This window comes from Protopterus annectens, chromosome 10.part0, assembly GCF_019279795.1.
Source record: "Protopterus annectens isolate FY-2018-M chromosome 10.part0, PAN1.0, whole genome shotgun sequence".
NCBI lineage: Eukaryota > Metazoa > Chordata > Ceratodontiformes > Protopteridae > Protopterus > Protopterus annectens.
Window position 1 is genome coordinate 1,724,293,233 of NC_056744.1, and position 11,664 is coordinate 1,724,304,896.

At 44.7% G+C, this 11,664-nt stretch overlaps 1 protein-coding gene across 2 annotated transcripts in view; it reads left to right on the forward strand.

Moving 5' to 3' along the window:
* LOC122813961 (nuclear factor 7, brain-like) overlaps positions 1-944 on the forward strand; it is a 102,308-nt gene extending 101,364 nt beyond the window's left edge. For both annotated transcript variants that reach the window (XM_044086511.1, XM_044086510.1), the window contains one exon: positions 635-944. In XM_044086511.1, the coding sequence (XP_043942446.1) occupies positions 635-648 (14 nt within the window). In that variant the 3' untranslated portion in view covers positions 649-944. The remainder of the gene's footprint in view (positions 1-634) is intronic.
* The last annotated feature ends 10,720 nt before the right edge of the window (positions 945-11,664 follow it).

Genomic DNA, 11,664 nt, shown 5'->3' on the forward strand with positions numbered 1-11,664 from the left:
TACAGACGTAGGAAACCAGAGATACCCTTATCATAGAAGGATGTATTACATGAGCTGCATTTATTAATGTTACAGGATGACTACATGTAGTCCTACTTACGGACATAGGAAACCAGAGATACCCTTATCATAGAAGGCTGTATTACATGTGCTGCATTTAGTAATGTTACAGGATAACTACATGTAATCCTACTTATACACATACGAAGACACAGATTCCCTTATCATAGAAGGCTGTATTACATGTGCTACATTTAGTAATGTTACAGGACAACTACATGTAGCCCTACGTACAGACATAGGAAACCAGAGATACCCTTATCATAGAAGGCTGTATTACATGTGCTGCATTTATTAATGTTACAGGATTTGTGAGATTTGATATATTCTGCTTTCAGCAGTGAACAAGTTAAAAATGGCTTTCAGTGGATTCGTCTGAAAATGTAAAATAAATGCTCTGTTTTTCAGTGTAGTACAAAAGTGCACTTTGTTTAAAGCATATAGCTTGGCATTCATTGTTATTAGAAATCAGAAGTAAAATATTTTATCTTTATAAACTATGCAGTTTGTGAAATTCACTATATACAAGCAGGTCAAGATGAACTCTTGTATGCAGCTGTGTCTCTATCAACAGGACATGCAAGATAAGAGCAAGGCCGAGGAGTTATTCTTCTGGAACGGAATGTTTGAAACATGGGGAAACAAGCTGTTAACAAACTGTCAGCAGCCCAGCTTCATGGGAAAGACTTATTATTCTAGCATATTCTCTAAACTTCTGATTTTAGCAAGAAAGAGACTATAAAGTTTGGACTTCTTTTGTATGAGAGACATTGATTCTTACAGGCATGATTCTGTAAAGCTGAAGTACAGTTTTGTTACATGTGTATCTTTCATTGTTATACTAGATGTTAGCTTGTATGCAGTAAAGGAATGTTCATATCAGATTGAACCGACTCAATTGTCTTTATTGAGTAATGGTACAGACTACCTTTCAGTGTAGTAACATAAATTTTACAGTGGCGAGCAAGGCCGGATTAAGACCAAATTGAGCCTGATGCTGCAGCGCAAAAAGGGCTTATTTTTTCTCGGCATTGGTGCATGTGCATTCGGCACTCACCGTACATGCGCAGTCAGACTGACTAAGAAGCCTTAATTATTGTGACGCAACCAGCCAGCCTTTATTGAACATGAATAATAATAACGACGTGCTGATGTATTATCGTAGCAACTCGAGATTAACATCAAGCTATGTAACATCAACATTCAATAGCAATTGTCTGAAAAGTGCACTTAATGCAGAAAAGGCTAAACTAGATCAACTGAACCGAGCCTACCTAGGAATATTGTCACTCTTACTACTGCGCAAGTGCTGCTTACTTATATTGCTGTTTTTCGAGCTTTAGCAAACACGAATTCTTCGATCATGTCAGTGAAGTCAAGGCTGTGCAACCGCTAATGCTCATAAGCGCCAACATGCTTGGTCTTTCCTGCCCCATTGAGGACCGCAGCTGTCCTTTGACTATTCCCAACTTTGAGAAGCTCCACTTGCCAGAAGCATTGGACACCATCATGCACAGATAGATGCGCAACCCAATCTCGACGTTGGGAAATGTCTGAGAAAGATTCAACGATGACAAAAGCTTGTACATGGTAAGCTCTGCTGATTTGTTCACAGTCACCGGTTTCTGAGTGCACATAAATGCAGCAAACTGTATCAGCTCAGCCACCAGTTTGTCTTCCAAGTCATCTGGGTACGAGGAAACGAGATTCTTTGCTCTGAGAGAAATCCGAATGTTTTACAAATATCATCATACGCTTTCATCCGCTTTTCCAGTTCAGCTAATAGACTTTCGATCATGACCAGATACGTCTGAATTTTGAATGTTTCCCTTGGGCTGAGATCTGCTTCGTTTGCATCTCGTTATACATCTCGTTATAGGTTCATAGGTAGGTACTAGGCTATCTGCCCAAGGGCATTTATAAGCCTAGCCAGAGTGTGTCAGCTTTCACCACCCCATTGATTAATTAACTGAGCCTGTGTCAAGAAGAGCCAATGAAGTGATCCCAGGGGTGTATTTTCTGTTACCCATCCTCTCGTCAAGGTTTCTCTTGAAAAGTGTTAGTGAGGGGCTCTGCCTAATGTAGTTAGCAATTTTGTTCCAAAGCATAGGGAGTCTCTGTGACAGGAATTTATCCCTCCAGCATGTTCTATTTATTGTTGTGGCGAGGTTTAACTCACTAGAGCGAGTGGCTCGCAGTGACTTGGATTTCTTTAGGTGGAGCATGTCCATCACTTCTGAGTTGGACATGGTTTTGTAAGTCAGGCAGAGATCACTACTGAGTAAGTGATATGCCACTGAGTACAGCTGGAGTTTTTCCAGTCAGGCTGCATAGGACATATGTTTGAGGCCAGTAATCCTCTTGGTGAGGTACTTTTGTGGTCTTTCTAGCTGTTGGAAGTGTCTTGTGAGGTACATCCCAAATGGGGCATTATACTCTATGATGGGTCTGATGAGTGATGGGTAGAGGGGCACTATAACCTCTTTATTTCTAAATGCAAACCCTTTAGTAATTAGATGGGCCACATAGAAGGATTTCCTAACTACTTTGGCAATATGATTGCCAAAGGAGAGATTACTATATACCTAGGTCCTCAGATCTCTTATTACCTCTTCTGTATTAAGGGGGCTACCACCTATGTGGTAATTCATGGGTGTTTTGTTTTTCCCAGATAGGATGACTATGCATTTTTTGGCATTTAGCTTGAGTCCATGACTTTGACACCAGGTGTCCGTCTCAGTAAGGCTCTTTTTGGAATATCCTTGCCAGCCGGAGAGTCAGTTATGGCTCCCAGTTTGCAGTCATTGAACTTGATTAGCCATAGCCAAGGAACTCGAAAAAGCGACTACCTTCTGGATTTAAGTATATTTGCTTTTTTTCCACTGGAAATAGCTTCTGTTGCTTACTTTAAACTAGCATGAACTGTTTTTTTTCTGATTACTGCATTTATTTTTAAATCTGCACTTAAAGTTACATTTAGTCGAATTTAATCGAAAGTTTGCTTGTTTGTTTGTTTAATTTAACTGTGGAGGCTGCCCACTAAAGTGTGCTAGCCTGTGTAACTAATTTATCACTGTCTCTGCATTTTCTGTGTATTTCTACAAAAAAAAAAAAAAACAAAAAAATAATCCTTGTTTTCCCGCCTTTCTCGACTAGTTTAGACCAGTATACAGGCTTTGCTGTATTCTGGGCTGTGGTGTAGTTCCTTTGTTGTCTATTACCTTAGTTGGATAGAAGGAAGTTTCTTTGCTCACCAGTGGGAGTGGGGAGCCTTGAGCAGCCTACCTGTCCTTGGGGGAAGTGACCTCAGCACAAGAAGCTGTAGTAATTGGTTGTTTGGGACCATTCCTAGCTCTTTTGTAGTTCACTGCTTAAAATCCGCCTTTGCACGGCTTTGCGCGGTCGTGCGCAGCGCCAGTTATACTTGGTTAAACAAGGTTAAACTTTTTCTGGCTCCGCCAAGTCTGCTCTTCAATTTTTCCCTTAGAACTGTTTCTACTTGCAATCTAAACAGCCTATACTCTATCTGAAAAGCTCAGCACTTGCTCCTAAAGCATTTTTATACAGGTAAAGCACTCTTAAACAAAAGAAAGTACTTCATTCACCTAAAATTCTGTTGCGTACACATCTCCCTATAGGTCCTTTCTGACTCAGTTACATAGCAATCTTTTTCACTATTTCTAGCATGTCGAAGGGTCAGTTGCTGGCGTCCTCGCCTTTTCAGCTGGTGAATCTGGGAATCTTGAGGCAATGTTACAATTGCCTCATGTACACAGACAACCCTCTCCTCCTCCCAACAAATACAAATATATGCGAGAGATGCAACTATATAGCCAAACTGGAGGCTGAGCTCTCTCAATTCAGTACTGGCAAGACCAGTCAGGAGGAGAAGGTAACCACACACACCACAAACCCAGTCTCACATAGAACTATCACAACAGCAAACCAAACACATAAACACACAAAAACATACTCGGAGGTGCTGATTAAAAATCTACCAAAACAACAGAGGCCTCCAAAGCAGACACCCAAGCAACCACCACCTCAAGACATAGCACATGCAACACATAGTTCACAAAGTCAATGTGCTAAACAGTCACAGCCCTTAAGGCCAAACAACATGCCAGAAACACTTGTAATAGGTGACTCCATAGTCAGACACACTGACGTCCCACTCACCAGACTGAACAAGGAAAAGGTCACAGTAAGCTGCCTGTCGGGAGCTAGAATCCGCCACATAACACAAGCACTCAGGTCACTCCACAGCAAGTACAAATATGACTCAGTCATTGTACATGCCGGTGTGAACGACCTGAGACGTACCTCCCTGGACTACATGAAAAGAGACATAGAGGAGCTCTCTGATTATGTAGCCCAGGCCGGTATGACCCTGACCCTGAGCAGCATCTTACCCTCATCAAGAATGATACCACAGTACAAAGACAAAATGATCAGTTTTAACAATTGGCTTAATTACTGGTGTCATTCTAAGGGGATCCAATGTCTGTCTGCTTGGGATGACATGCTTGACAAGCCACGCTGCTTCGCAAGGGATGGCTTGCACCTGTCACCCCTGGGCTTCCGAATATTGGCCAAGGCTCTTGCCACCCCCATAGTGCCTTTTTTAGGCAAGGCTCCAATGACAAATCTACCTCCCTAGAAAACACAAGTGGAAAAAAACCAAGGGTAATGCTGCTCAATGCCAGAAGTCTAAACCTCAAGATGCACACCCTCGAAGCCCTCCTCAGTATGGAGAACATCGATGTCTGTGCAGTGACTGAAACCTGGTTCAAGGCTCCTGAGAGCACCCCAGCACTATCAGGTTTTACCTCATATCATGCTTTCCGGCCCCAAAACTTGGACCGAACCACAAAAGGAGGGGGAGTATCCATTTTCATCAAAGATACCACATCTCCAGGTTAGTGGCAACGCACGAAGCATCGGAGACTATCCAGGTGCAACTAACCATAGGCAAAACTGCCTTACAGTTTGTAACATGCTACAGACCACCCTCTCAAACTCGGGAACCCCACACAGCCTTCCTGAAGACACTGGAGAGTATGAATGTCTCTCCAAATACCATCATTTTGGGAGACTTCAACTACCCAAACATAGACTGGGAACATTACTCAAGCCCCAACACCCTAGCCCAAAGGTTCCTAGAATTCATAAACTCAAATGCAATGGAACAACTAGTCACCATTCCCACAAGAGGGGACAATATACTAGACCTCATCATCACAAACATGGGGACAAAATGCTCCACACCGGAAGTATATCCCTCTTTGGTAAGATCAAACCATAAATTAATCTCACTGGAAATCCACATCCCGCCCCCACCCTCTGCACAAAAGACCACAGTGAAGAACTTCTCAAAAGCAAACTTCACACTTCTTAAGACTGAAGTGGTATCCTTCAAGGCCCCTGGGCCAGTGGAAACCACAACCCACACTGCTGAATCCTTTGCAAATGCCTTCTATGGGCACCTTCAAGAATGCATGGATCATGCAATCCCAAATAAAACCAAGACCCATTCCCCCAAAGGCAGGCGCCCGGTCTGGTGGACCCCAGCCATAAACAAACTTTACAACAGAAGGAGGAAGCTACTACATGACAGAGCAAAATCCCTAAAAGGGAAGGCGTCTCTGATCAGTACTAGCAAAAAATACGATCACTCATAAAATCATCCAAGGCCAACTTTGAGAGAAAAATCGCAAAAGACAATCACAAGGCCTTCTTTAGCTATGTTAGAAACCTGGGTGGAAACTCCCAGATATGCTCAGAGTTGGTCCAAAATGACACAAAATACACTGAACCCACTGACATTGCCAACATTCTGGCAGACAGGTTCAGTGCAAATTTCTCTTCCCCCTCCCCCCCAAAAAGGAGAAATAACTATCCCAGCAGAGTGTAGCCTCCCTAACATCTCAGATGCCCAGGTGAGAGCCACCCTCTCTAAAGCTAAAAACACAGTATCAATGGGACCGGATGGTGTCCCGGGCTGTGTGCTACATGAATTCCAAGAGGAACTAAACCCACACATAAGGCTGCTGTTTAATCGTAGCCTTACTACAGGATACGTACCCAAAGAGTGGCATTCGGCAACAGTGGTCCCACTTCACAAAGGCGGTGCCTCTATGGACCCTGGAAATTACCGCCCCATAAGCTTGACGAGCCTGGTCTGCAAAGCTATGGAGAGGATCATTATGGAACTCAGAAACAAAGACATTGGGGACTTACAGACATTGGATCCTACTCAATTTGGCTTTGTCAAGGGCAGATCCTGCCTTTTGAACTTGGTCGACTTACAGTCACTAAGGCCATTGATGAGGGTAAGGCAGTTCACACAGCCTACCTTGACCTTGCAAAAGCCTTTGACAAAATACCCCACTCGGGCATCATAGACAAACTCACCAGATTAAATGTAAACCCATATGTCACAAGATGGGTTGCAAACTGGCTCAAGGACAGAACCCACAGGGTCAGAGTTGCTGGAGCTATGTCAGACTCTAAGCCAGTCACAAGCGGTGTCCCACAGGGCTCAGTCCTGGGACCCCTCTTGTTCAGCATTTATTTTTCCAAAGTACAGGAAAACATAGGAGGATTGTGACTGACGAAGTTCGCAGATGACTGCAAACTGGGCGCCATAATTGATACTCCAGCGGACACAAACATCCTTCAGAGAGGCCTCATAGAAACAGATAATTGGTGCCAGAGCCATGGCCTTAAGCTGAACGCCAAAACATGTATAGTCATACCCTTTGGGAAAAACAAGGTACCGACAAATTACCACATAGGCAGTAATCCATTAAGTACGGAAGAGGTAATCAGGGACCCAGGTTGACAGCAACCTCTCATTTGACACTCACATTGCCAAAGTGGTTAGGAAGACCTTCTATATTGCCCACCTTATCATGAAGGGTTTTGCATCTAGATCAAGAGAGGTCATTGTGCCCCTGTACTCTTCTCTTATCAGGCCAATGATTGAGTACAATGCCCCATTTGGGATGTATCTCACCCGACACCTGCAGCAGTTGGAAAGACCCCAAAAGTTCCTCACCAAGAGGATAAAGGGTCTTAAACATATGTCATATGCTGCCCGACTGAAAAAACTCCAGCTCTATTCAGTCGCATACCGCCTACTCAGAGGTGATCTGTGCCTGACGTACAAGGCCATGTCCAATCCTGAATTAATGGACATGCTCCACCTCAGAAAATCCAAATCCATCAGAGCCACGAGAACAAGTGACTTAAACCTCAACACAGAAATAAATAGGACGTGCTGGAGGGACAGATTCATAACCCAGAGGCTCCCTACACTCTGGAACAGAATCCCAGTCCATGTTAGGCAGAGCCCCTCACTGACTCTATTCAAGAGAAATCTCGACGAGTGGATGGGAGATCGTAGGTTTACCCCGGGGGTCATCTCTGTGTCACTACTAGACAGAGGCATAGTAAACTAAACCCTAAAAGGGTGTAGTATTCTCATCCTAAGGGGTGGTGTAAGCCACATACACTCTGGCTAGGCTTATAAATGCCTTAGGGCAGATAGCCTAGTATGAACCTATGAACCATAGTCCTCCTGTGTTTGCCTGTACTTCTGAGAAGTGTATGCCGAACATTAGGGGTCCCAGGACCGAGCCTTGTGGGACACCACTTGTGACTGGTTTAGAGTCTGACCCGGAGCCCGCTATTCTTACCGTGTGAGTTCTGTCTGTAAGCCAGTTGGCAACCCATCTCGTGATGTAGGGGTTTATGTTCAAGCTGGTGAGTTTTTATATAATTCCTGAGTGGGGAATAGTGTCAAAAGCCTTGGCGAAGTCAAGGTAGGCTGTGTGAACTACCTTCCCCTGATCTATGGCCTTGGTGACTGTCTCTAAGTAGTCAACCAGGTTTAGTAGGCATGATCTGCCATTAACAAAGCCGAACTGGGTCGGGTCAAGTGTTTGGAGGTTCCCAATGTCTTTGTTAATGAGTTCCATGATGATGCGCTCCATAGCCTTGCAGACCAGGCTAGTCAGGCTTATGGGGTGAAAGTTACCAGGGTCAGTTGTGGCCCCTCCTTTGTGAAGTGGAATAACCATTGCTGTGTGCCATTCTATGGGCACCTAGGCAGTGGAGAGGCTGAGGGTTGAACAGTGTGTTTAGGTGGGGGGTTAGTTCGTTCTGTAGTTCTTGCAAGATGCAGCCTGGGACACCATCTGGCCCCATTGACGCTGTGCTTTTGGCTTTTGAAAGGGCTGTTTTCACCTGTGCATCTGTGATTTCCGGGACACTACACTTTTCCAGTATTGTTGTGGGCCCTTTTGGAGGTGAGAGGGGGGTGAAGTTTGCACTAAATCTATCTGCCAGGATGTTGGCAATATCATTGGGTTCAGTATATTTTGTGTTATTTTGCACTAGCTCAGAGCATATCTGTGAGTTGCCACTTAGATTCTTGACATAGCTAAAGAAGGCTTTGTGGTTATCTTTCGAATCCTTGGCTATTTTTCTTTCGAGGTTAGCCTTGGAGGATTTTATGAGGGACCTTAGTTTCTTACTGATACTGATCAGGGATGTCTTTCCTTCTTGGGATTTGCTTTTTTTCTGAACTAGTTTCCTCCTTCTGTTGTATAGCCTGTTTATGGCAGGGGTCCACCAGACTGGTTTCTTTCTCTTAGAGGAGTGAGTCTTGGTTTTGCTAGGAATAGCACGATCCATGCATCCTTGTAGGTGCTCATAGAGTTTATTTGTAAAGGTTTCTGCATCTTGGGCAGCGTTCTCCTTAAGCATGGGGGCTGTAAAACTTACCACCTCTGTCTTAAGTAAGGTGAACTTTGCTTTAGAAAGTTTTTACTGTGGTTTCCTTAGCTGGGAGTGATGGTGGGGTGTGGACATCCAGAGTGATTAGTTTATGGTCTGATCTAACCAGTGACGGGTTGACCTCTGGTGTGGAACACCTATCGCCCATGTTGGTGATGACCAGGTCCAATATGTTTTCACCTCTGGTAGGGGAGTTTACCAGCTGATCCAGGGCATTTGAGTTGATGAATTCCAGGAAGCACTGGGCCTGGGAGTTTGTACTCGAGTAGTTTTCCCAGTGAATGGTAGGGTAATTGAAATTGCCCAATATCAGGGTGATCGGTAGGACCTTCATATTTTCCAGTGTCTCCGGAATGGTGGAGTGGTGGTCCTGGGTCATGGAGTGTGATCTGTAGCAGGCCACAATTTGCATTGCAGATTTGCCCAATGTTATTTGCAGATGGATGATCTCGGCGGTATCATGCTGTTCCACTAACCTGGAGGTGTAGGTATCCTTGATGAATATGGATACACCCCCTCCTTCTGTGTTTCAGTCCGTGTTCTGTGGCCAAAACGTGTGGTATGAGTTGTAGCCTGGTAGTGCTGGGGTGCTCTCTGGAGCCTTGAACCAGGTTTCAGTTGCTGCACAGATGTCGAGTTTCTCCATACTGAGGAGTGCTTCGAGCACGTGCATTTTGAGATTTAAACTCCTGGCGTTGAGTAGCATAACTCTCAGTTTTTTGTTAATTGTACTGTTTATGGAGGTGGGTTTGACTTTTGAGCCTTGCCTAAAAAAGGCACTATGGGGGCAGCAAGAGCCTTGGCCAGTATTCAAAAGCCTAGGGGTGACAGGTGCAAGCTGGAGCCCCTTTGAATGACACCAGAAACTTAGCCAATTGTAGAGCTTGATCATTTTTTCTTTATACTGCGGTATCATTCTTGGTGACAGCAGGATGCTACTCAGGGTCAGGGTCATACCAGCCTGGGCTACATGATCAGAGAGCTCTTCCATGTCTCTTTTCATGTAGTCCAGGGAGGTACATCTCAGGTCATTCACACCAACATGAACAATGACAGAATCATATTTGTACTTGTTCTGGAGTGACCTGAGTGCTTGTGTTATGTTGCAGATTCTGGCTCCCGACAGGCAGCTAACAGTAACCTTCTGCTTGTCCAGCCTAGTGAGTGGGACGTCAGTGTGCCTGTCTATAGAGTCACCTATTACTAGTGTGTTAGGTATGTTATTTTGCCTTAAGGACTGTGATTGTGCGGCACACTGATCATGTGTTTTATGTGTTGTCTGGTTTGTGACGGGAGGTGCAGGTTGTTTGGGTGTCTGCTATGGAGGTCTCTGATGCTTTTGCATTTTTTTATTTAAAGCCTCTGAGAATGATTTTGTGTATTTGTGTATTTTTTGCCAGTGCTGTTTTAGTAGGCCTGTGTGCGGCTGGAGGTGTGGTGCAAGTGTTAACCTTCTCCTCTTGACTGTCTGTTCCAGTCTTGGGTGGAGACAGCTTAGCTTCCTGTTTGGCTGTATAATTGCATCTCTCGCATATGTTAGTGTTTTGTGGTAGTAGGAGAGGGTTGTCTGTGGTCATGAGGCAGTTGTAACATTGCCTCAGGATACCCAGATTCACCAGCTGGACTGGAGAGGGCACCCAAAGTTGCCCTTTAGTCATGCCTGAATAGTAGGGTGAGTTGCTTAGTCACTTGGTTGGTTCATAGGTAGATACTAGGCTATCGGCCCAAGGGCTTAAGTAAGACTAGCCAAAAAGGTTTGATGGCTTACACCACCCAAGAAAGTTATTTTCCTGTGCCACTGTCTAGCAGAGACACAGAAGTGATCCCCCGGGGTGCATTTCCTATTTCCCATCCAATCATCACGATTTTTCTTGAAGAGTGCTAATGAAGAACTTTGCTTGACATAGATGGGTAGCTTGTTCCAGAGTATAGGAAGTCTCTGGGACAGGAATCTATCCCTCCAGTGTGTCCCGTTTATTGTGGTGACAAGGTTTAGGTCCCTAGAGCGTGTAGCTCAGAGGGATTGGGATTTATTTAGGTGTAGCATGTCCAACAGCTCTGGGTTTGACATAGCTTTATATGTTAGGCAGAGATCACCTCGGAGTAGGCAGTATGCTACGGAGTAAAGCTGGAGTTTTTTGAGGCGGTCATTATAGGGCATTTGTTTGAGGCCTGTAATCCTCTTTGTGAGGTAATTCTGTGGCCTTTCCAGCTGCTGCAGATGTCTTGTGAGGTACATTCCAAAAGGGGCATTGTACTCTATAATGGGTCTAATGAGTGTCGAGTAGAGGGGAACAATGACCATTTTTTTCCTGGATGAAAACCCTTTTATGATGAGGTGTGCCATGTAGAAGGACTTCTTGACTACTGTGACAATATGACTATCAAAGGAGAGACTACTGTCCCCCTGGGTCCCATGGTCTCTTTATCACGCAATTGCTGCCTATGTGGTAGTTCATGGGTACAGAGTTTTTACCAAAGGGGATTACACTGCACTTTTTGGCACTGAGCTTGAGGCCATGGCTCTGACACCAGGCATCTGTCTCAAATGAGGCCCTTCTGTAGGATGTCCACATCTTTTGGGGACTTGATTATGGCTCCTAGTTTGCAGTCATCTGTGACCTTCGTTAGCCAGAGGCCTTCTGTGTTAGCCTGTACTTCAGAGAACTAGATACCAAACAGGAGAGGTCCCAGGATGGAACCCTGTGGTACTCCACTTGTCACTGCTTTGAGGTCAGATTTGGAGTGTGCAACTTTTACAGTGTGGGTTCTGTCAGTGAGCCAGTTGGCAACCCATCTTAT